Source organism: Lotus japonicus, chromosome 3, assembly GCF_012489685.1.
Source record: "Lotus japonicus ecotype B-129 chromosome 3, LjGifu_v1.2".
Classification (NCBI taxonomy): Eukaryota; Viridiplantae; Streptophyta; class Magnoliopsida; order Fabales; family Fabaceae; genus Lotus; species Lotus japonicus.
This window is the reverse complement of record NC_080043.1, coordinates 20,691,753-20,715,384: the sequence shown is the minus strand read 5'-3', so window position 1 is coordinate 20,715,384 and position 23,632 is coordinate 20,691,753. Positions and strand designations below refer to the sequence as shown.

Below are 23,632 nucleotides of genomic sequence, written 5' to 3'. Positions count from 1 at the left end.
AATATTAATAAAATATTTTAAATTCCTCGAAGTAATTAAATTTTTTATGTATTATGGTGAAAATGTTTCTAAGAAAACATTTCTAAATTCTAAAAAAAATGAGTAAAGAAAAATATTTTTGAATAAATATACAATAAATATTTATAAATATCTTAGAAACAATTGTTTTAAAAACAAAAATTGTCTATTTCATTCTAAAAAAATAATTCTACAATTTGCAAAATTTATTTTTACACCATTATTTAAAAATAGAAATTCGTTCTCTCAAACTTAATTATTTCACCTAGGCTTCTGGCCCGGGTTCGATCCCCTCTTAGGTAAAAATCATTTTGGCAATGTCAAAATTTCATTCACAATGAAGTTAACAGACAAAATGCGCATCCTCTAAAAAAGAGGAAAAGATTTAATTTTAGAAACAAATTCAAACAAAATAGTTGCATTAGGTCAACATGGTTATTTTGAACAACTTGCAATATAAAATGATTACATTCCAATTGGTAGTTGCAGTTTTGCACTAATATTCAATTGACAGCTTGATGAATGATGACCATGTTCATCCTCCTGCAGAGATTTTATTCTCTAATCTGTATCATCAAAGACTACCACCAACATTTTCTCTCAACATAAAGATGTTCAGTATATCATAGAGCACCATTCCTCCTACCAATTAACTATAACAAACATATTCAAAACATCTCATGAAATCTGAAAATTCAAAAAGTACAAAGTCAAGCTAATGTATACAGCTTCTCCATAAAGCAGGAGCTAAGCATAACAGAGTGCGTGTTTGGTCCATTCTCCCAAAAAGGTGTATACAACAGAAATTACTTGGCCTACCCTCACATACTTAGCCACTCACTAGGAAAATTTGGTTTACAGCTCCTTCTTGTAGATCTAAGCTTTTCAGAAAAGATAGATGTATCCAAGCACCGACAACAGCAGGACTAACAAAGCAGCAGATGCAATCCATATCCAGTAATTGTTAGACCTTTTCCGCTTGAGAATACCTTTTGGAAGAGAATCTGGGCCTTTCGCTCGACTCCTGGACCTGATAACACTCTCCTTTGGGACCTTCTCCTTCACAGGAGCTGCCGCTTCAACATTATCATTGATGGTTTCTTCCTGTGGAGCCTCGACGACTTCATCTGCCGGTTCCTCCACAATTCCAGCTTTCTTCTTTGCCTTCTTCTCGCGGTCCTAAAAACAGATGTCAGAATTTGAAATACATACATGAACGAAATGAGATAAAGGATTTGGATCTTCTCATGTTAAGAAGTCAAATAACAATGGCGTGTTATGAGAGAGGACAGCACAAGTAAAACTAATGTACCCTACATAAATAAAAATGGGTCTTATCATAATTAGTTTTATGCAATCCTCTCTCATACATGACAAAAACTAACATGAGAGAATCCAAATCCAAAAAGAATCACATCAACAATCAAATCACCTTAAGCTTCTTCTCAGCTTCCTTTTGTGCTTTGAGAGCTGCTTTGGCTGCCGCTTTCTCTGCTAACTTCTTCTTCCTTTCCAAGGCCTGCTTCGCTTTTGCAATTTCCTCTTCTCTTTTCATCTCTTTCAGCTTTGCTGGATCGATTTCAGGCTCTTTGGGAGGGGTCTCCTTTCGGGGAACTTCAAATTCATATTCATCAGCTTCCTCTAAATCCTTCTTATCCGGTTTGGCTTTCAAATCTCTCACTTTGTTTTTCGATTCTTTCTGAGTAGGTAAAGTTTCTTGGGGAGAAGGCTTAGGCTCCTCCTTTGGCTGCTTTGGGATAGCTTTTGAAAATGCATCAGTTTCAGCAGGTTTTGGTTCTTCCAGCAGTGGTTTTTCATCTGGGTTCCTCATCCGTCCATCCCTACTCAACTGCCGCATATCCAATGATTGCAACATTCGCTTCTCATAATCATTCCTAAAAGATTTGTCACTATTCCAGAGTGACATAAATTTCTCAACCTAGAACCATGGGGGTAAAGTTAAGATTCAGCCACATTTCATCACAGTCAGGAAAAGTAGGAAAAGACGATTGCATGGTTAAAGGACAATGCCAACATTAAATATTGGATAACTCCAAATAATGAATATCATGTAGACAAACCTCTGTCTGTGAAAGTTCGTCAATAGCGTTAATATCTTTCTTCGCAGCAAGCTCCCGTGCTTTATTCATAAGTGTGCGACTTTGGTAGAAATAGGAGTTCTGCAAAAGAAAATGTTAATTTGAATTAAGAAATAATCTGAAGCCCAGGAAAACAGAATAAAGAAATGACAAAAATTACATGAAAACTACACAAACAGGATCAAGCAGGTTTCAATGAAGGACAAAATTATATTTTACTCAGTTCATGACAATAGGTATGTTAAATAATTGTCACTTGTCAGTTTGGCGGAACTCAGGAGTCAGGATTCTTATTACAATTTTAACTAAATCTCTGAAATAGCAAAATTTAGGTATAAACTTCACTAATAGTAAGATTGAATGGGGTTCTGGTAATGGATGAAATTAGTTGAATTTGAAAAACGAATGGAAGTCATTGAATGCCTCATTCTGGTAAAATCAAGAAAACAAATGAAAGACGAAAATGATCTAACACCACAGCATTCCATCTTTAAATTTGTGCATACCAAGTGAGATGAAAATGCAAAAATAAGACGGCCTATCCTGTCATTTTCTTTGGCAGCATCTTTTAAGTAAAACCAAAATATATCACTTATTTTTTAACTTGAATCCTGTTATTTTATACTTTTAATATGCATCAAACATGAAACAGAATTCATGTTTTGTCCTGTTCTAACCTGTTCACCAAAAGCTACCTTAGACTTGACACTAGACACTAGACAGTGCTCATATTTAAAGCAAAACATACCCCTTCATCGCGCTGTTTTCTCAGCTGCTGAATGCTCTCAAAAGCTTTTTCCCTCTTCTGTGTGACAGCTGTCAGTTCTTCCTGTAGAGACTGGATATCCTTTTCATTGGCTTTCAGCTCCTCATCAATTTGCTTGATTTTGGATCGAATTGCTTGTCTCTCTTTCTTCACTCCATCTAAATCCCCACCTATAAGCTGCAAGAAATATTTTTTCTCAACAACTTGATGAAAAATACAGATTTAAAAATAAATTAATTAAGAAACACTTTAAACCCCAATAGCACAAATATCTTACCTTAACCTGATCTTGAATTGTGTCTTTCTGCCCCATAGAGTCCTGTAACTTGGCTCTCATTGCAGCATTAGCAACAACTTTCTCCCTTGTCCCCTCAAGCTGTTTGATATCTCGGAGGATTTGTTTTTCCTCAGCCAATGAAATGCTCTCATGTTGTATGCGGTACTGAAAGCTATATATCTGCATCCATTATAGAATATGCAATGCGAGAAGTGGGTGAATGGAGGATAGGTGTTTGGATTAACTATATAATACAGATAAACTGACAAACTCTAAATTGAAAAAACTTGGGACTCATAACATACAACATCATTAAGTTCCTCCTCAGATGAGCATAAGCCACCCCGACCGGCATTAGTTGCAGTACGCAGCTTTCCCAGTGCCTGCTGTAGAGGTTCAATCTCTTTTATTTTCTCATCAACCATACTCTGAAATTGCCTACTGTTATCTCTAAGAGACTTAATCTGAGAAATCAACTCTGCACGATCTGACTGCAGTGAAGAGTAAACACCAAAATACAATTGTGTTAGATGTCTGTAGAGAAGAAGATCATTATATCATTACACAAATATAAGCTTTCAAGGAAAGAGCAGAATGTGCAAGCCACATTAATCTACTATCAGGTGATTCCCATATATTTACATTTCTATGTTAGCTAGCTCCACATTTGAAAAGATCCCAACATTGATAATTAAACATACTAAAATTATGTCATAACATTATATACATCTTTTTGCACATTTAACCACAGAGCTATCAAGCTGATACACCCCATCTCCCAAACATAAGGCACCAAAACATGTGTGCCTCATGAAATAGTAGTCAACATTAGATTATAAAACATTTACTATTTTGTATAAATTATCCACATAAGAGGAGTCAACATCAGAAAATAAATCATTTCCTCTTTTCCATTAACTTTCCATATGACTAACAACTCAAGCATCATACATTATAGTGAACACGAAGTTTTAACTGTTCAATTTGAAAATGTTATGGAACATTCTATTCTGTCTCCCTTAACATGATAGCATCACAGTAGCAAGTTAAATGACTCGACTTTTAGGGGTAATACAGTTATGAATAAGGATTTAAACAGTTATGAATACAACAAGCAGATGGTGCAGACCCTTCTGCAGTCTCATTTTGGGGCCTTTGACTGCATTGCCACATCCTACTTTACTCCTTCGATTCTCTTCACATTTTAATTTCCCCTAAGAACAATTAAAACTTCAACAAGCAACAATGATGAACTATTCTCTACTCACCCGCTTTGCCTTCAGAGCTTCAGTGATCTGAAACCGGCCTTGATTTATCTTGCTAATCTCTTTGTCAAACTGATCAATTTTAGTTTTGATGGTTGGATCATCATAAGGCCGGCACCTGACAAAATAAAAAGAATGAATCTGCTTAGGTGCAGGCCACTCTTCACCAACATCTTTGGGCACATTGGAATCTGAAACATCATTCCCTTCCCCTTTAGCAGCAGATTCATCTCCATGTGACCCGAACTTGATGGGCTTACCAGCTCCCACATCTTGGTCCAGTTTTCCATTCTCCTTTTCATGCAAAACAGATTTGCCTCCTTCAGCACCGTTCTCAAATGGTCCTGGTCCTTGAACCATCTCAAATCCCACAACCTCAACCGCCATGTCTCCAACAACAAGTCACAAAACCTAATTCCAGAGAAAAAAATACACATGTATATCATATCAATATAGGGAAAGATTCAGCAATTAGGAGCATGTATAATTTAACAAGTTCATCCACAAGCTCAGCAAACAGATACTCTAAAAATTCTCTTCGATTCGAATCAAGTCGAGTGCATAAGCAAAGGCTAAATCATGAATCGAAAAGAAAAATTTCGGAACACTAATCGTCTATATAACTATAAATTAACCAAAATACACACATATATATAAAGCCACAGAGCATATGCAGGACAAAGCTCAGTCAAGTCAACGATGAGTACTGAATTCATTCAATTAGATAACAGAAACTCGATCTTCAATCATGGCATGTGAAATGGATGAAGGGGATCTACATATTACCATCTCCATCTCAAACATGCAGAGGAAATCAACAACACACAACACAACACCACAATTCAGATATAAGATTTCAAATCTGGGTTTTTAGGGAGATAGTCAAACCAGTTCAATGATCAAACCCAACATGCAAATCAAAATCCCAGAAAATGAAAACAACTAGTACAGAAAAACAAAATTCCAAAAGGGTATGATCTAAACACATTGAACGATCATCCAAACCATTGATTTACACAAAAAGTTACAAACATTCAACTGAAAAAACAACAGAAACAAACTAAAAACTGCTCAAGCAATAACAGAGAGAAGAATACCAGTGTGTGTGGAGAGAGTGCAGAGAAGAAGAAGACCCCTTTTGAAAAAGGATGTCTCAAAATCCGAATCGAAATATAGGGAGAAGGGTCAGATCTTAGACCCGAACCTCAAGCGTCTCCACGTGCAAGACTAATCAGAACTAGATTGAGAGAGAGAGAGAGTGTGGTGTTTTTTTACATTGTCCTATTTATACTATAAAACAAATGTGATCAGGTTCCGGAGTGGATTTCGCTACCTCGATTTCTTCGAAACGGTAAAACATTAGATTCCCGTTTTTGACACTGTTATTGTGAGATTTTTTTGCTTTTTTCATTTTCTTTCTTCCTTGTTTTAGTAAAAACAATGAGTAAGGATGTTTCATAAACATTGACTTTTCTATAACATCCCATCTACTTTTTAGTGATGACTTTTAACTCCAAATAAACATTAACCGCTGTTTTTAACCGCCACAAAATTGTATGTCGAATAGTGATTGTTGAATTGTGTATTTCCACGCATTATTATTGAAAAATAATTAAAAAAAAGGGTTATGGTGCTCAATACTTTGCCATTATATTTTCCCTTAGAAAGCACGTTACTGAGCTTTATTCCATGATTTGAGCTGGTCCATTGATACGTATTTCGTAAGTGAACAGATCGATCGAAGTAATACAAAAGATTGTTGAATCCACATGGGTTGTGTGCCAAACCAAATTGTAAGAAGAACTAGTTGTTTAGAACACAAGAAAAGCTAAAGCAATATATAATTAGTTTGATATTGAACTTGATTAAGAAGCAAATAAATGATTATGATAAAAGACAAGCACTTGACTTTAGTTTCATAAGTTCATGTTATGTTCAAGACAACTAAGAGTGTATGAAGCTCTTGAAATTCATCTATGGTTGATCTAGCTTAGATCTTTACAAGTTAATTACTTAAGTGAGAAAAACGTTAAATTCAATCTCATTAGACTAATTCCTTAGTACCTACAAATAATTCAATTGAAGATTAGATTTCTTTATCAGACCACCGACTATTAGCCCATACCATTATTCATAAGGTGCCAGCAACGAATCAATTTAATCTCAAGTTCATTATTCTAAACCAAACTTCCATTTGATGAAGATAATAAGCAAAATAACTTTCATGAATTCAGGTTAATATTGTAAAAGGGAAATAGATGCATAGATTTATATCACGTTCTTACAAACTAAGAAACTTAGAACATAACTAAGAAAATAATTCACATCCTGCATGCTAAAAGAAACTTAGTCAAGCATGGCTAAGAAAGACATAATCAAACCTGGAAAAAGGCCCCAAGAAGGCTCTAAGAACAATACTTGATGACCCGAGGTTTATTCTATGTTTATCAAGTCCTTTTTGTTCCTTTATTCTTCTTTTTGAGTCTTTCATCAAGTTTTAAGTTAAATTGAGTCCTTCTTAGTTCATTTATGCATCTGCATTAGTTTATGAATTTTAATTTATTTATTTGATCTTTTTGTTAGTTTTTATTAGTTTTAGTTTAAGGTTAATCCCTATGGTCAGGTTTGAGCTGGAATCTTGTGAGAATATTGGTGTTGATGGTCCTTTGGGGTTCTTATTTGCTGAGTTGAATGAGGGGTTGATGAGTTACCATGATTAATAAGATGTTTCCATGAGTTACATTGTTGTTTTGATGGTTTCTTGAGAAGCTTTTCAGGTTTGATAGGATTTTGATGGCTAATGATGATGATTGAAAGCCAAGTAATGAGCCATGATGATAGATGAAGAATGAGTTACAAAATTGATGAGGAATCTGATGACCCACGCATGTGCGTGGAGGAGGCCACGCACATGCGTGGTCGTTCTGTTGAAGAAAAGCAATAAACGCTGAAGGCCACGCATGTGCGCCCCCTAGGTCACGCACATGCGTGGTGGGCTAACAAGGAGGCTGATTTTTTACAGATGCTCCACGCATGTGCGTGGAGGAGGCCACGCACATGCGTGGTGCGCCGCTGGAAACTCTATAAATTGGGTTTTTGTCATTTCTTTTGGGTAGCTTGTAACTTTTTGAATAAAACTTAGAGTTTTAGTTTCTTGGAGCTTGTGGAGGCTTCTTAGCACTCTTAATTCAGGTTTTTGTTCTTTTGATTTGCATTATGAGTTCTCTAGCCATGTTTGGCTAGTTTACCTTTGTACCTTGGGATTGTGGATCCTAGTTTAAGTTATGTTATGAACTTCTGAGTTTCTTATATGAATAAAGTTTCCTTTCTATGTATCTTTTCTCTGTTTCAATACTCTCTTGAATGCATGCAAGTGTTTTGCTTTCTTCTTGCACAACGACAGTTGGTAAGGATTAAGAGACTTGGGATTAGATTGATTTGTTTGCTATCACTTAGGTATAAGGGTGAGAACTTATTGTGTTGGCCTGAACATACAAGCTTCATTCTTCAATTGAATTGACTAGGTACTAAGGCATTAGGCTTAGCAACTGAAATTGAATGATTTACTTGATTAATGTATTAACAAGTGAAGGTAAAGGCTACATCACCATAGAAATGTTCCTAAGAGTTCATATATGAATTAGATTGTGAGTAACATAACTGAATTGGGTAAAACTTGACCCAGGGTACTGTTTTCTCATAAGTTTTACAATATTCTTGTTTATGCTTTTGTTACAATTGCTTCCATCACAACAAACTTTAATCTATATTTCTTTTTCTTTTCCATTCCAAACATTAATCTCCAAGATCAAATCAACAAACAACTATCCTTGTGGTTCGACAATCTTTTGTATTACTTCGATCAATCTGTACACTTGCGAAATTGCTATCAAGTTTTTGACGTCGTTGCCGGGGATAATTTCGTTTTGTTGATTGATTCTTGAGTTTTATTGTTTGGAGTTTTTATTACAATTGCTTCATTGAATCGGTGCTACTAACTTGTGTGTGAAAGTAATTTTTACAGGGTTCAATGGATGCTTTTGGTTTGAGTGGATTCCATGGATATGACCAACATCAATACTATGACCAAGGATGGGAAGGACAACCCGATATCTTTTGGGAAGGTGATGACAATTTTAATCCATGGGATCTATCCAAATATTTAATAAGTAAAATGATTCATTTTTAAAAGAGTAAGTTAAAAAGTTATAACTTTAATTAATTTTGTTGATATATATACTTCCAAGTGTGTATATATATAATAAAAATAATTAATAAATGTGTGCGGGTATGGGTGCGGGTATGGTACCCATACCCGCACTCATACCCACTATTTTTACGGGTAATTACCCATACTCAACCTCATACTCGTTTAGCGGGTTTTTACACTACCCATTGTGGGTATTTTTAGCGGGTACCCATGAGACCCATTGCCATCCCTGTATGGAGGCTGGAAAATTTTTCTGGTAGTTGTGTTATTGATTTTGTGTCTTTTATTTCCATCTACCAAAAATACAAATTACCACCAAACTTTGCAATACACTTTGTGGCCGGGGATGTGAAAAAGTTTTGATTTATTCACATCACTTTACTTTCTTCCATTTTTTTTCAGTAATTTTTCTTCTACTATCTTTATGATCATCTATTATATTTTTTCTTTTTAAAAAAAATCTATTATATTTTTTATTTTCGTTGCGTACTCTATTTTGTGTAAGTCTGAATATGTATATGTTTCCTTTTGCTCTAAAAAAAAAGTCTGAATATGTAATACTTATTGAATGAGGAAATTTTGTTTTTTTTTTCTACCAGGGGAATCCTACAGTTGACGGCACGCGTTTGGTGGTAGTTGAGGAATTTTTTTTAAATTCCCTTTTAAATGGTCCAATAAATAGGGTATAAATATGAATATGAATGATTAGCCTAAAAAATCCTTAAAAAAAATCCTAAAATGTAAAAACGACGTATACCCAATTTCTGCTTTTGCTCAAGCAGAAAAAGTGAAAAACCATCATTGACATTGAGTGTCGTGGCTGACTTATCTCATTAGAAGTGCTAACTTTGATTAGTTGTCTGATTTCCACTCTTTTGCCATGCCTCAACGAAAATGAATAATTTTACATAATTTTTTTTTTGACTTCATTACGACTTACGAATTTGTCTAGTCTAAGATGGTGATCTGTGTTACAAGTAGACAGACATGATCGTGTGAGGGGAAAGATAATGGTGTGCCTTCATGATATTAAAAAAAAGAAGTCAAATTTAATATTTAAGAGTGGGTAGACGTGGATTAAACAAGTCTTAATTTCCTAAATTAAATTATCTCTACTTTTATGCGTTTCTAACAATAAAAAATAACACAATTTAAAAGAAACACACGGTCCATAGATCAAAAGGTTTAATATGTGTTAGTCGCAATAATAAAAAATTGTTGTTTAAAACTGGAGGTTAAAAGTTCAATTCATATAAACCGAACTCTTAACAAAAACATTGCATCTTCACCCCGCGAGTCAATATTGAGAGAGACTGTTATTTTTATTTTTATTTCAGTTGTAAAGCACTAGTAATCGAGAAGTTAGCAGCAACGCCCTCTATATATATGGCACCACTTTGTGTGACACGTACATCAACAAAAGAAACTCCTTTTGCTTACATCTTCCTCTAAATTTTAGTGCTTTATATGTGCTCTGCTTCTTCTCTATTTTCATACGCGTTCTTCATCACAAAAACAGGTTTGTCTCTCGTGTTTATCTATCTAAGTGTTTCACATCACTCTGATCTAGATTATGATCATTAACTTAATAGATTCTTAACTCTCACATGCAGGTTCCCTCTCTCTTCAATTTTTTTGTGTGTTTCTGCAGTTTCAATTTCTATGAGACATTTATTTTTTGATCCGCGTTTGTTTCTGTTTATGATCATATTCTTTTCACGCGTTACAGCACATCTATTGTTGTGTGTTTCTCATAGTATTTCCCAAACAATCGTTATAATTGAAATTACATCCGTTTGGGATAGCTTATTTGAACTTATCTAATAATATAAGCGTTTGTGCAAATGTTTGACAAAGCTTATGCAAACAACTTATGACCTATTATAAGTTGTTTTGAGCTTATTTTCATAAGCTATATGAAAGCTTATGAAAAAGAATTTATGCTTATATAACTTATTTTCAATTTATTTTAACAAAAAAATTAAAATTGCTTATGAACAAACACTTATATAATAAACGCTTATGAATACATGCTTATGACGCTTATGTTATAAGCACTTATGATCGCACCTATGACATAAGCGCTTAATTAAGTTGTTTTTCCAAACGAGGCCTTAATTGACCATTGTTTGAGCTTAAACCTATCTTTATTTTATCCCAATATAACGATTGTTTTTTCTAGATCGTTATTTTTCAAGCTAATACGTGTTTCGTTGCATAATTCGTTTTCTCTGTTACAATTTTTAGTTCTTCAATGCCAAGGGCAAAATCTGTTATTTCTTAATTAATTAATGCTTTTTTTTGTTACAAATTAATTAATGCTTTAATATTCTTTTCCAAGTTCAGTCGATTTTTTTCATGCTCAAATTTGTCTTGTTTTCCTGTACATATTTTCTAGTTTTGGCAATTTAATTAAAGGTTTCTTAATTGACCTGTTTGATTAAGAAACCTGAGATTGCTTTGTTTGTGGAACAATTAATCTCACCCCAGAAGAGAACTGCAAATTTCTTGAATTTAATGTTTGATGTGGATTCAACAGATACTGTTCAAACTTCAAAGGCAGAGATTGTTGATTGAAAAGATATATGAAGAGGATGCCATTTAGATTTATTTAGCAGCTGGTTGGTGGTTATTCATGTTTCAAATGATTCATGAAATCTAGAATGTGAGAATTGTGTAAGTGTATGAGTATCCATGGTAATTCTTAGTGATGGGGTTCTTAAACATGAAGAAAAAATGGATCTTTCCTATCATCATGACCTCTGCTTTTTGTATTCTCTTTCTAGCCACATCCTTGTACATAGGCCTTGTATCTTCAATTCACTCCATCAATTCACTATTCTTCTTTCTCCCATCACATTCACAACCAAACCAAACTTCCCTCCCATTTGTGGAGAGGAAGATTTCTCCTGCTCTGGCTCCTTCTAAGCCTGCAATTCCGCGTTTTGCGTATTTGATCGCCGGCTCCAAAGGTGATTTGGATAAGCTTTGGAGAACACTTCTCGCGCTTTACCATCCGCTAAACCATTATGTTGTTCATTTGGACCTTAAATCGCCCTTAGAAGAAAGGTCGGAGCTTGCTTCTAGAGTTGAGAAACAGCCTGTCTTCTCAGAGGTTGGAAATGTTTTTGTAATTACAAAGGCTAATATGGTAACCTATAGAGGACCGACGATGGTTGCTAATACTCTTCATGCTTGTGCCATTCTGCTCAAGAGAAGTAAAGACTGGGACTGGTTTATTAATCTTAGTGCTTCAGACTATCCTCTTGTCACTCAGGATGGTTAGTTTGTTATCTTAGATGGCCATTGATTCTATTAGTATTTTGTTCTGCTACAAATGCTAAGGTTGCAACTTGCAACTATAATTGTTAAACTAATATGGATTATAACTGTGCAGATCTACTATATACTTTTTCGAATTTAGATAGAGGCCTTAACTTCATTGAGCACACGAGTCGGTTAGGATGGAAGCGGTAATTTTTTTCTTCTCTCCTCCCTGAAATGAAAAGCTACATATGAAACCTGAACTTATGCATAATAATGAACTGAACCATACTCTGCAGGGATAAACGAGCAATGCCTTTAATTATAGACCCTGGGCTTTACATGTCAACCAAGTCTGATGTATTTTGGGTCAATCCTAAGAGAACTTTGCCAACTGCGTTTAAACTATTCACTGGTTGGTTTCCCCCTTGATCACACACCTCTTTGTCCTTATAATAATTGATTAATTGGTCACTTCCTTATATATAACTACCTTCTTTTTATTTTTCAGAAGATAATAACATTTTGGTTATGATAGAAGTTATTTGATTCGTTTCATTACCTCCTAGGAGATAGCTTTTTAAGGCACAATTACAATATATGCATGTGTAATTTCAGAAACTTGTGCTCTTACAATCAGTAAAGCATGCATGGTCTGGTGAAATATTCTCCTTTTGGAACAAGAAAAAACGTTCTTTTACCTTTTGGGCAGAAGAGTGAAGAGCAATAAATCTCAATCTCAAGCCATAAGTCATAAGTTCATAACAATGCCCCTTGTAGTACACTACACACCAATTGCGAAATGACTGATTTCTTGCTTGCCATTGTTTTTCCCTTTCTATAGTTATCTACTTTGTTTTCCAAAGTTGTTTCTTATTTTTTTGTTGAATGATTGTTGCTACATTGCAGGTTCAGCATGGATGGTTTTATCGCGTGAATTTGTTGAATATGTTGTCTGGGGTTGGGATAATCTGCCAAGGACCCTTCTCATGTACTACTCTAATTTCATATCTTCCCCTGAAGGCTACTTTCAGACAGTTGCATGCAATGTGCCAGAATTAGCGAAAACCGTTGTCAACAGCGACATGCATTATATTTCCTGGGACAATCCTCCTAGACAGCACCCTCACGTCCTTAACATCAACTACACTGAAAAAATGATTGCAAGTGGTGCTGCATTTGCCAGAAAATTTAAGCAAGATGACCCAGCCCTGGATTTGATTGATAAAAAATTCCTACACCGGAGAAATGGACTATTCACACTCGGCGGGTGGTGTTCCGGTAAACCCAAGTGTACCGAGGTTGGGAACATTTATAAACTCAAACCTGGTCCGGGATCTCAGAGGCTTCAGCGCCTTGTAGCTGAGCTAACATTGAAGGCTCAATCTGGTCGTGATCAGTGTAAGTAGATCCTTGGAGATGGAACAGTCACATAGATATAGGTTATTTTTGTAGCCAAGTGCACTATTTTAGCCCCCAATTGAATGGAAATAACATTTGAAGTTCGAGTGCCCATTCACACTTTAGCTATATTGCCTCTATATCTAATATCAATCAGAGTAATCTTTCTTTTTGAACATAAGAGGTTACACACCATCAAGATCACGGAAATTTATAGGTTATTGAATCATTGTTGTTACTTCATGTTTGATGGATCATTATCTTTTGGCTTCCTGTGGACAACAGAAATGTGGACCTATAGCTACAGGCTCAATCAGCCAGAAACTGTGCATGTCATTTATTTATCATGATAAAAAAAATTCAGTGGAATTTATTTGTTTTAAATTGCTTAGTTTAATGGCAATGAAAGTTCATGATCAATACAATACAGTAAATCTCAATGCGGTGAAGAGTTCAAGCTTGCTCTGATAAGAGAATAATAAGCTATAAAATAGCTAATAATTACTGTCATACAATTTTTTTCTGCTATATCAAGCCTAATGTAAGATTGTGAGTGAATTTTCAGTACTTTGATCTCTCACGAATGGACATTTATTTTCTTTTTCATTATAATTGTTTTAGAAAAATTACAATATAAGACATGAGGCTAGATTGTAAGAGGTTTAATGTATGGAAAGTGTTGGGTAGACACCCATGATTGTAAGAGGTTTAATGAAGGATATGGAAGAGACATCTTATGTCATTGGCATTAAGATCCAAAGAAAAAGGTTGTCTAGAGTCATCTTATGTTCGTCTCAATAGAGCTATATCAATTATGTTTAACAATAATTTAATATCCCATAGTGAAGGTATACAAACTTGATTTGAGTCAGTAAAAAAATGATTTTGTGTGCGAACACATGAAGAATATACCATGTTGTATAAACGTATTGGAACTTGGAAGCCTTGTCTATGCTCAAGTTTGCATTAGACCTAACATTGCCTATTATTGTAGATTTGGGAAGATATCAGAATAATTCACATATTGACCATTGGAGAGCTGCAAAGAAGGCAAAAGAAATTCATACTCATGTACAAACAAAATGGTGATCTAGAAGTGGTTGACTACTTCGGTTTAGACTACGTTAGCTTCATTGGAACTTGAAAATCAGCATCTGGTTACTATTGAGGTCGTCTTCATTTCTTGTTTTGAGGCTACCTTGATATATGGTTTGAAAATTTTCATATTTGGGCTTAGGGTTATAGACTATATTCCTAGGCCATTGAAGTTGTACTGTGGCAACTCTACTGTGGTATTTATGACTAAGAAACTTGTTTGCCCTTTGCACTCCCTGATCCACGATTTAAAGAGTCAAACAAGAAAATAAGAATATGATTGTTTAAAACCATTGGCCAAAAAAAAAAGCGTCATTTTCTTTTATGATATTTAAATAAAAAAAGACTATATTTGATCATTATTATCCCCGGTCCAAAATAACATAAGCAACGGCCAAAATTGTAATTAACAGCTTCTAAACATTCCCTCCACATAGGGAGGGGGACCACTTTTTACATAGTAACTCAACATTCAACTAATCAAAGGTTGCCACATTAGAGCTCATAAAAAGCTATAGATAGTGACATTTAGGTAAATGAATATATAAATTAGAACACATGAAAAGCAACATCAAAAAAGAAAAGCAATATCATAAAGTTCATTGGATGTAAATATCACTGACTTCTACATGAAAATAGTAGCTTTCCCTGTAGGTAAATGAATATATAAAATTGAATAAGGATCATAAAATAGATTTTGGACATTTAACTTTTCCCATGTAGCACTTGATCTACAGGACCTTTTTTTTGTCAAGAGATCAATCTCACTCTTCTTTTTTTTAACTGCTTCCGCTATGATCTAATAAGGCAAAAATTTGTTATGTTACAAATTTCAAGTAATTATGAAGGAATTTGTATACCCCTCTGTATAACAAAGATTGTGTTTGTGTCTCCTCATCTTACACAGAAAACTCTATCATAATATGTAGATTGCTGTGTAGAAAGGTTAACTTAAACCATCTCCAGAATTTTGACATTCCCAGTGGAGTTTGCAGCAAGCAAGGTTGGGGATTGACCGCGCCAACAAACTGAGGACACAAATTGTGAAGCATCATCCACTTCATGCCCTGAAAGTGGATCTGTATTCTGAAACTTGAACTGCAATACTGGCATGGGGAAAGCCTTGTGGTATATGAACACCTAATCCACATAGAAGAATTATATTCAGTAGTTTTGCAAAGTCATTTGTAGGAAAACTGATACAAAGTGACATGAAATATATACCTCATTTGTCTCTGAACCAGTAGCAATATAACCATCAGATACTGATAATCCAACAAAGTTCTGCAACAAAGGGAGGATGCATCAGCAAAGATCATATATGATCCCTCAAAAACTGAAACATTTACTACATGAAATGTTGTGGAAATTAAGGCTAGATAGTCCTAACATAGAAAATAATCCTCTCACACAAGTCCCACATTGACTAAAGATTTAGCCAAATAAGTGTTTAGAAGAGGTAGAGTAGCCCTCATCCCTAAACTAGCTGTTGGGGTAGAGTTAGGCCTAACCCAAATTTCAAGACACAAACCCACCAATTAGTTAGAACAGGAAGTGGATCTCAAATATCAAGAAGATATAATACTCCATGAACAAGGAGTACACGAAACTCGTCAGATCTCAATACCTATTGACCCAAAAGAATCAACCACTAGGCCAGGAACACTTGAACAGGCAGGTCTCCTAGAAAGATATCATTAATTCATTGGGTGTTTGAAAAGATTAAACTAAAACCAACTATGTAAAATATTGATTTGAATGAAAGCTCTGGAATCTGTTAAACTAAAACCAAGTCAATGGGGTCCCCTATAGTAATGCATTTTGGGAGGTATTTTAGGAGGGGATGCTAAATATATACTCACAAGATCTTTCAAAGAAGAGGCAGATTTCAGCTTCTTCGTTTACCCCCAAAACAAGACAAAGGAAGCAGGCAGTTCAAATTATCACACTACTATGATTATAATCTCTATTTACTGAGGAAAATCATTTAATTGAGGGTGGGAGACTCTTGCATACACACATAAAAGTGGTATCAAGTTCAATGAGTGACCATAAAACAAAAACATTGGGCAGATATAATTGAAAATTCATATGACAGCAAATACATTAGTTTCTGTTATCAACAGGTATACCTTAACATTCATGTGACCCGTGAATGATTGAATTGGAGAGTCTATAACACGAGATGAACACGTAGATAAATCCCAGAGCTTCAAAGTGTTATCTGTGGATGCAGACACAAGGTTCACATTGTCTACAAACTTGATGTAGCTCACAGTCTTATTATGTCCAACTAAAGTACAAAGTGGCACTTTTAAGTTGCGGAGGTCATAGTAATATATCCGGTGATCCGCAGAACCAAATGCAAGGAAACGAGCAGAATCCAGAGGGAACTGAACACAGCATACATTCGCCTTCGTTTTGATGGTACCGACACTAACTCCCTGCAGTAACAGCCCAGGTGAGAGAAACAACTCATTATACATCCCGCATTAAACATATAAAACATGCAAAAAGACTGCAGTACGTTTAGTTTCAAAGCGTTCATCCACGAAGTGCAAAAATGGAATTGCCTGATTGATACTCCATAGCTTAACGGAACCATCATCGCTTCCGCTTGCCAACATTGTCGGGTCCGCTGATGAGAAATCTATGGACCACACCCGCCGTTCATGCTCCCTCATCTCAGACAGTACTTGACTTCTTGTCACATCCCATAACTGAATAAGATTAGAAGTTAAATATTGTTAAAGAAACCATAAACAATTTCTGAATGGCATTTGACTTACCTGTACAACACCTTCAAAGTTACTTGAAGCAATTTGACTTTTGATGTATGTGTTCCAACATATGCTGCTTAACTTTGACCTGCTAGCCATCTCCACTACTGGATAGTGGATATCACGATCCTCATTTATGATTGTATCACATTCGAACACTTTGATTTTCTTATTCACACCCGCAGTAGCAAAAAACTCTCCATCTCGATCGAAACTGAGTGCGCATACTAAGTTGGAAGAATGTAAAAGATCTCCTTGCTTCAGGTCTGCATTAACCTTCAGCTTACTGAAAGATAAGTACTTGCACAAACCCTCAAGGAAAGGATTTATCCAAGCACTTGTACCATCCCTTCCCTGTTCTTTTGATGATATGTTATTGATGAAACTTCTTTCAGTAGCAGCAAAAGAACCTCTACCATCATTTGCTATCGCAGAATGTCTAACCACCGGTTTCGCTGAGTAGGCTGGTCTGCATCTTGTTAGAAAGTACGCTGCCTCCAGTTTCTTGAAGTTTTTCATTAGCCGTGAACTTTTTGAAAGAAAACTTCCCTGATTTATCTCATCATCACCTATGTTATCCTCACATTCATCAATATTTTTAACACGCATCCCTAGTCTGACTCGTTTTCTAGTTCCTATATGAGCCGAATCCTTGCTGTCGACAATTGTCATGGATGGGAAACTTGAAGCTGAACGATCATCACCAGTAATCTCTTTAAATCTAGTTTGCTGCTTGGTCACTTCTTCAATATCTGAACTCAGAAAAGAGATAGTATGTTGCAACTTCTCTGCAATTTCCTGTTTTCTCTGTTGAAGTAACAAAAGGAATTCTAGCAACAACTCCTGATCTTCTGTCCTTTCCCTAAGCTCTATTGCTGCTTCACGTTCTTCCATATCATCTCTCTGTTCATTAAGAAACTCGCTCTGCAACAACTCCCTGATAAACAATAAAACAAATGGTTTAAAAAATATGTGATGACTATTACAGGATAAAAAACAGGTTGATCAGTCACAATCTTTATTATTAGCTAATATTAAATAGAAATGTCTAGAGAAGCTACTCAAATGAAGAAATTTAGATATATAAGATTAGATCTCCTTATTGAAAACTCATAACAAAGGTCAGCATAAGTTTTGTGAACAAATGGTCGCAGGCACTAGATGCATACTTTTAGTATATGTGAAGAATTGGCTGACTCCTGCCCAAAGACAATTAAAGCCTTAAAGTTCCCATGAATATTTGCAAACTCAAATTTAGCCAAGCAATTCCTAAAAAATTTAAATCAGTCAGCAATTAGAAAATGATTTATTACTTATCTTTCACCTTCAGCAAAAACATCATTATCTGATACAACTTCTTAAGAAAGCTAATTTGATCCAGCACTGTAAAACTCACCACATAATATTGTTTTATCTAATTAGTTTCTAAAATAGGCACTTCATAATTGGCTTTAGATTAAGGAGATATGTAGCCCAAAGACCTTGAAGCTTACAGAAATTCAATGTAAAAGCAGCTTATAAGGATCTAATTCAAAATTATTGCTAATTGGAAAACAAATGACTGGTAATTGTATATTTGACATGCAAAATTAATGTGATGAAGATAAACTACCCCAGGGTTGGACGACTATTTGGGTCTGGATGTAGTAACCATAAGCAAAATGAAGCTTCTTTAGGCCACTTTAGAAGTATCTGTGGAGGAAGAACTCTATGTCTGAGGCTAGACATGGTTCTACTTTTCTCTTCTCTTGAGCTGAGTGGGCAGAATAGCTGTTCACATGTACAATAATCAAGTTAGAATGCATTGAAATGTAAGTAGGGTGTTTCAACACTATATCGTAATTCCATTGTAACAACAACAACAAGAAAATAAAGTATATAAAGCACCAAATTAAAATACAAGAACTAAAGAATTGTACAATTTATATCATGAAATAAACCTCAAAAAGGAGAACTCCCAATCGATAAACATCGGAAGGACATGAACTAGGAGTACCAGCAGCCTCTTCAGGACTAGTGTACCAACTCATCTCCATTAGCAGTATCTGTTTCATCGGAAACGATTGCTTCTTTCCTTCTACTTCTTCATCCTTCCTCCTATCTTTCATTTTGTTCTCTTCTGTTTCTTCTATTAACGATGCACGAGCAGCATACACAGCACTTGACAGCATGCAGCTAGAATCTGAAAGAGCAGTTGTTGAAATCATGGCAGGCATAAAGTCTTCACTTCCGAAACTCTGCGGATGCACATCGTGTGGGCAGCGAGATGTTGGAGTTTTAACCTCTACTACACCTTGGCAGTTCACTCCCTCTCCTAAAGAATCCGAGCCGGTATCCGAACAAGATGCTGATTCAATAAATGAGATATGGTTGAAAGATGACATGACAAAGCATGAAGGCCTCACATTGTTAACTACAACTCCCTGAGAATGCGCTACATTAACAATCTCTACAATTTGCCTAAACACATGCAAGCATTCGAACAGATCTACGGATCGTTCGGGTTTATCTAACCATTGCCTCAAGCTAATATCACCCCATTCAACAGAACAAATAAGAGGATCAGCCTCCACCTCATCCTCACAAAACCCACCTAGGCTCTTATGCTGGTCACCTTGTGCCAACAGAAGCCAATCCCTTTCCTTTCTAAAACCAGAATCATGTGATGCTGCCTCACCAGAGAAGGGGTTTCCTTCAGGACAATGAGGCCTTTGATTCCTGTCAGAGACTCCAGAACTATTCAGTGCCCTAGAACTGTCAGAATTATGGAAACCAGACCCAGAAGAACCCTCCATTGTTATCCAACTAGAGTTGCATGTAGGCCAGGTACATCAAATCCATGAAACAGAGGACTCCTCCAACATGATTTACACTCTTGCACCTCCAAAATCACCATGTTAACTCAAAACTCATTTCAAAAGTCAGAGCTAACCACAAGGAACCAATTTCAAAATCAAACTTTCAGCCTTTTTTTCACACTAAACTTGATCACAACTTCCTGTCAAGTTATCAAAAGATTAAAAGCTATTCAATATTCAAACCAAACTTAAAAGAAAACCTGTATCTCAACTACAACATAGAAGACTAGGAAAAACAACATAGACCCTTAAAAAATGACCAAATTTTATCCAAATTGATCAGAATTCTCCACCACCCATTAGAGTTAAGAAAACATACACGTGTACTGAGACAGAAACAAAGAAAAAGAAAGAACATAACATAGAGAAAAGAAGAAGAAGAAGGAGAGAGAGAGAGAGAGAGAGAGGTGTACCAGTATCACAATAAGAAGATCTCTTGTTTCAGTTTAGACAGCCTCAGAAACACAGCCACACAACAAGACTTTCTAGTTTGCATAAGCACAGTGAAGGTAGCGCCACAACCTCATAAATTGTCCAACATAATAAATCATTAAAAAAGGGACCAACAAAAGATAAATAAAGTAATAAACAAAAGTACAAAACAAAACAAAACAAAACCTCCCCCACATAAATAAATATTAGTTAATAAATCAAATAGTAGATTACAAAGATTGCTGGAGAATTTTTAATGAGTAAAACTTGCGGTATTTTTCACACCCTCTCATCCTTTGTTTCCGTATTGGGTATCTATTTGACTTGTTATTATTACTTTATTTATTTTACCATTTTTTTATAGCTTCAAGACTCAAGAGTAGTACCTCCACCTCTTCTTTCCTCTTCATCTTCGTTATCTTCCCGCTTTATTACAAACATAGGACGTGGCGCTACCATGGCCTCAAGCGGGGTTAAAGGAGACTTAAATTTGAGTAACTTGCACCTAGGCTTAAATATGTTGGAAATCCTTATAAATTAGAGGTCTTTTAGTTTTGGCCCTATGATATTTTAGTTTGATTTTAGCCTTTAAATACAAAATAATAGTGTGATTTTAGTCTCTACCGTCAAGCTCTGTTACAAAAAACGTGGCTAACGATGGACTAATATTAAAAGACCTTTATTTTATAGGGACTGAAAACTCTCAAATGTCATGTCATTTTTTATTAATAAAATATTATTAAATTAGGTTGAATAAATTAATCAACCCATAAAAACTCTTCTCCTTCACCTTCTTCTCCCAATCACGCCCCAAAATAAAACCATTTTTCTTCATCTTCTTCTTCCCATCATCATCACACCAAACCATAACAAAACCCTCACCCAAACGACCAACATTAATGCACTACCATCACCCAGATCGTGAACCACCAAGTTCCAATATTAAACTCGCGCCAGGTCCCTCTCCTCGCCAACCCAACTGTTCCCCCAAGCCAACAATCTGAGGCCCCAATCACCCGCACCATGGTTAGATGCACTCTCTCCAATATTGTTGCAACTGGTTTTCCCTCTGTCTCTCCTTCTTGACCTTATTTCTTCATCCTCAAAAAAATTTCTTCTAATTTCTCTAAGATGACACTACGCGTCCAAAGGGATTGAAGGAGAAGACACTGCACCTTCTTTCGGTTTCTTTCTTTCTTATATATGGTGTTGAAGTCCCTTGCTTTTGCTTTCTGTTTGGTTGATTTATCTATTAAATAGTTTAACTTCCATCTTCATGAATTTGAGTATACATATTGTGATAGTTTCGGGCTTATTTAAGCATAAACTTCTCAAACAAGTGAAATGTGTTTTATAATGGTAGTGCATTGATGTTGGTCATTTGGGTGAAGGTATTGTTGTGGTTAAATGTGATGATGATTAGAATAAGAAAAAGAGGAAGGAAAATGATTTTTCTAGTGTGATTGGAAGAAGAAGATAAAGGAGAAGAATTTTTCTATTAAATAACTCAATTTAGTATTTATATTGTATTTTATTCTAGCCGGCTCTCAAGACATAAGGTTCGACGGCGACATAACCTATCCTCAAGGGTTTGCTCTTAAGAAGACACTATTAAGGACCACCCTGGTACAGAAAAGGACCACCCTGGTCCAACTAGCAAAGTGTCCAAGCAGCCTCACAAAGGGTCGAGATGAAACACTTAAAGCATGACGACACCAAGCTAACCATGCGCTCGAAAACTCCACTAAAGGGCTTCCCTTACATCTATAGAGACAGTTGACACATATACCGACCTTATAAATACAGGTTCTATTATTCATTTACAAAAAGTAAATTGAAATATGATAAGAAATACCCTTATATCAATGGGTCAACAGTAAGTATTATCTCACTACGACTTCCTAGAGACCCATAATCACAAAATGTAGCAGTCGCCATTTCTTTAAATACAAGTTCGGTTGTAGCATTACTCATTTTACCTATTCATTGTTTTTCTGTGATTTTAAAATTCTCTCTCAATTCTCTCATACTAACTTATTGTCATACTTTAAAATTCTCTCTCAATTCTCTCAACTAACTTAGTGTCTTTCGAGGTACCTCCAAGGCCAAGCACCACCACTGGAGTTAGAGAGGCACTACTAATCCAAGTTGAGTCATTACACGAAATGTTCATTTACTGTCTTAGTCATCTCAACAAACAAACATGGTGCTCATGTAGTTGTGAAACCTTTGATCTGGCTTGTATGTTATTTGACACTGTGGCTATTGGTTTGCCTGGTAGGTAAGTGTACTAAGAAAATAATTTAATATTTATTTTAAATATTCTAGCATAAAATAGATCTTTAATTTTTTTAAGACCAATATAAAATAAAATATAGAGAAATATGATTGGATGTGTGTAAAACTCTTTACACTTTCAATGCATATAAGATCAATTAAATATACCTTAAAATTATACAAATAATCTCAAAATTTATGCTATTATTTAATATTTGGTGTACTCATGAATGACATTGTCACCGAATGTTAGCTCAAGTGGTAAGAGCTAGAGGACATAAGGGTTGGGTGAGATGAAGGACAATGGTGGATTCAGCTTACAATTCATTTGAACCCCTTGGAAAAAAAATTGCACTTACCCCCCTATATAATTTTTTTAACCCTCTTAAAATTTTAAATTATATTAGAAGACCAAGTTTTGCACCTATTTGAACCAAAAACCCACACTTACTTACTCATCTCACTAAAAAAATGCTCTTACCCCCTATATATTTTGAACCCCTTGACCCTGGGTCCTGGATCCGCCACTGATAAAGGGTTAAGGGTTCGAACACTGAGTATGAACTAATTTACTAACAACTAACATTTGTCTATAAAAAAACTCATAAATAGCCTTATATTGAGAAGTTTTTTTTGAAAAAATGGTAACTTAAGTAAGCGAGTCCTTTTCATTTTCTTTTTGGTCGATGTAAGTGTTAAGTAGTATCTTTTTTTTTTTGTCAAAGTAGTATCTTTTTTTTGGTCGAGCCTTGGGCCTTGGGCCTCTGTTATAATATCAGTTTCAATTGACCAAAAAAAAAGGTGAGTTAAGGCAGTTGACCAAAATAAGTGAGTTAAGGCCATAAGCCCATAACAGTGGACATGTGAAAATGCTACCAATACAATATTTT

General features: G+C 35.4%; 3 protein-coding genes across 7 annotated transcripts; 1 reads left to right on the top strand and 2 right to left on the bottom strand.

Annotated features, from left to right (window-relative positions):
- Window positions 1-683: 683 nt before the first annotated feature.
- Window positions 684-5,688, bottom strand: LOC130745253 (proton pump-interactor 1). Of its 2 annotated transcripts, none has more exons than XM_057597432.1 (8): window positions 5,523-5,688; window positions 4,429-4,836; window positions 3,466-3,651; window positions 3,161-3,340; window positions 2,866-3,060; window positions 2,100-2,198; window positions 1,451-1,957; window positions 684-1,185 (listed from the first exon to the last, which is right to left on the bottom strand). In XM_057597432.1, the coding sequence occupies exons 2-8, from the start codon at window positions 4,810-4,812 to the stop codon at window positions 904-906; spliced, it is 1,833 nt and encodes a 610-aa protein (XP_057453415.1). In that variant the 5' UTR covers window positions 4,813-4,836; window positions 5,523-5,688; the 3' UTR covers window positions 684-903. The 2 variants fall into 2 exon arrangements, with proteins under 2 accessions (XP_057453415.1, XP_057453414.1); XM_057597431.1 differs by having other exon boundaries at window positions 684-1,197; window positions 5,523-5,687.
- A 4,316-nt stretch (window positions 5,689-10,004) lies between these two features.
- Window positions 10,005-13,481, top strand: LOC130749175 (beta-glucuronosyltransferase GlcAT14A-like). Of its 2 annotated transcripts, XM_057602484.1 has the most exons (5): window positions 10,005-10,154; window positions 11,175-11,916; window positions 12,033-12,108; window positions 12,199-12,314; window positions 12,809-13,481. In XM_057602484.1, the coding sequence occupies exons 2-5, from the start codon at window positions 11,346-11,348 to the stop codon at window positions 13,306-13,308; spliced, it is 1,263 nt and encodes a 420-aa protein (XP_057458467.1). In that variant the 5' UTR covers window positions 10,005-10,154; window positions 11,175-11,345; the 3' UTR covers window positions 13,309-13,481. The 2 variants fall into 2 exon arrangements, with proteins under 2 accessions (XP_057458467.1, XP_057458469.1); XM_057602486.1 differs by lacking the exon at window positions 11,175-11,916 and having other exon boundaries at window positions 10,039-10,154.
- Window positions 13,482-15,046: 1,565 nt separating this feature from the next.
- Window positions 15,047-20,611, bottom strand: LOC130745252 (protein SPA1-RELATED 3-like). Of its 3 annotated transcripts, XM_057597428.1 has the most exons (8): window positions 20,447-20,601; window positions 19,116-20,173; window positions 18,788-18,945; window positions 17,185-18,112; window positions 16,969-17,115; window positions 16,528-16,839; window positions 15,620-15,679; window positions 15,047-15,535 (listed from the first exon to the last, which is right to left on the bottom strand). In XM_057597428.1, exons 2-8 carry the CDS (start codon window positions 19,968-19,970, stop codon window positions 15,347-15,349), a joined length of 2,649 nt encoding a protein of 882 aa, XP_057453411.1. In that variant the 5' UTR covers window positions 19,971-20,173; window positions 20,447-20,601; the 3' UTR covers window positions 15,047-15,346. The 3 variants fall into 3 exon arrangements, with proteins under 3 accessions (XP_057453411.1, XP_057453412.1, XP_057453413.1); XM_057597429.1 differs by lacking the exon at window positions 20,447-20,601 and having other exon boundaries at window positions 19,116-20,407; XM_057597430.1 differs by lacking the exons at window positions 15,047-15,535; window positions 15,620-15,679 and having other exon boundaries at window positions 16,696-16,839; window positions 16,923-17,115; window positions 20,447-20,611.
- Window positions 20,612-23,632: the final 3,021 nt, after the last annotated feature.

Coding starts and splice junctions, on each gene's coding strand:
- LOC130745253 (XM_057597431.1), bottom strand. CDS start 4,812: ATGGCGGTTGAGGTTGTGGGATTTGAGATGGTTCAAGGACCAGGACCA. Junction 3,652..4,428: donor AAGCTCTGAAGGCAAAGCGG/GTGAGTAGAGAA, acceptor TCTTCACTGCAG/TCAGATCGTGCAGAGTTGAT. Junction 3,341..3,465: donor AGGAGGAACTTAATGATGTT/GTATGTTATGAG, acceptor TAATGGATGCAG/ATATATAGCTTTCAGTACCG.
- LOC130749175 (XM_057602484.1), top strand. CDS start 11,346: ATGGGGTTCTTAAACATGAAGAAAAAATGGATCTTTCCTATCATCATG. Junction 12,109..12,198: donor AGTCGGTTAGGATGGAAGCG/GTAATTTTTTTC, acceptor CATACTCTGCAG/GGATAAACGAGCAATGCCTT. Junction 12,315..12,808: donor TGCGTTTAAACTATTCACTG/GTTGGTTTCCCC, acceptor GCTACATTGCAG/GTTCAGCATGGATGGTTTTA.
- LOC130745252 (XM_057597428.1), bottom strand. CDS start 19,970: ATGGAGGGTTCTTCTGGGTCTGGTTTCCATAATTCTGACAGTTCTAGG. Junction 16,840..16,968: donor AGCTATGGAGTATCAATCAG/GCAATTCCATTT, acceptor CTGTTACTGCAG/GGAGTTAGTGTCGGTACCAT. Junction 15,680..16,527: donor CGGGTCACATGAATGTTAAG/GTATACCTGTTG, acceptor CCTTTGTTGCAG/AACTTTGTTGGATTATCAGT.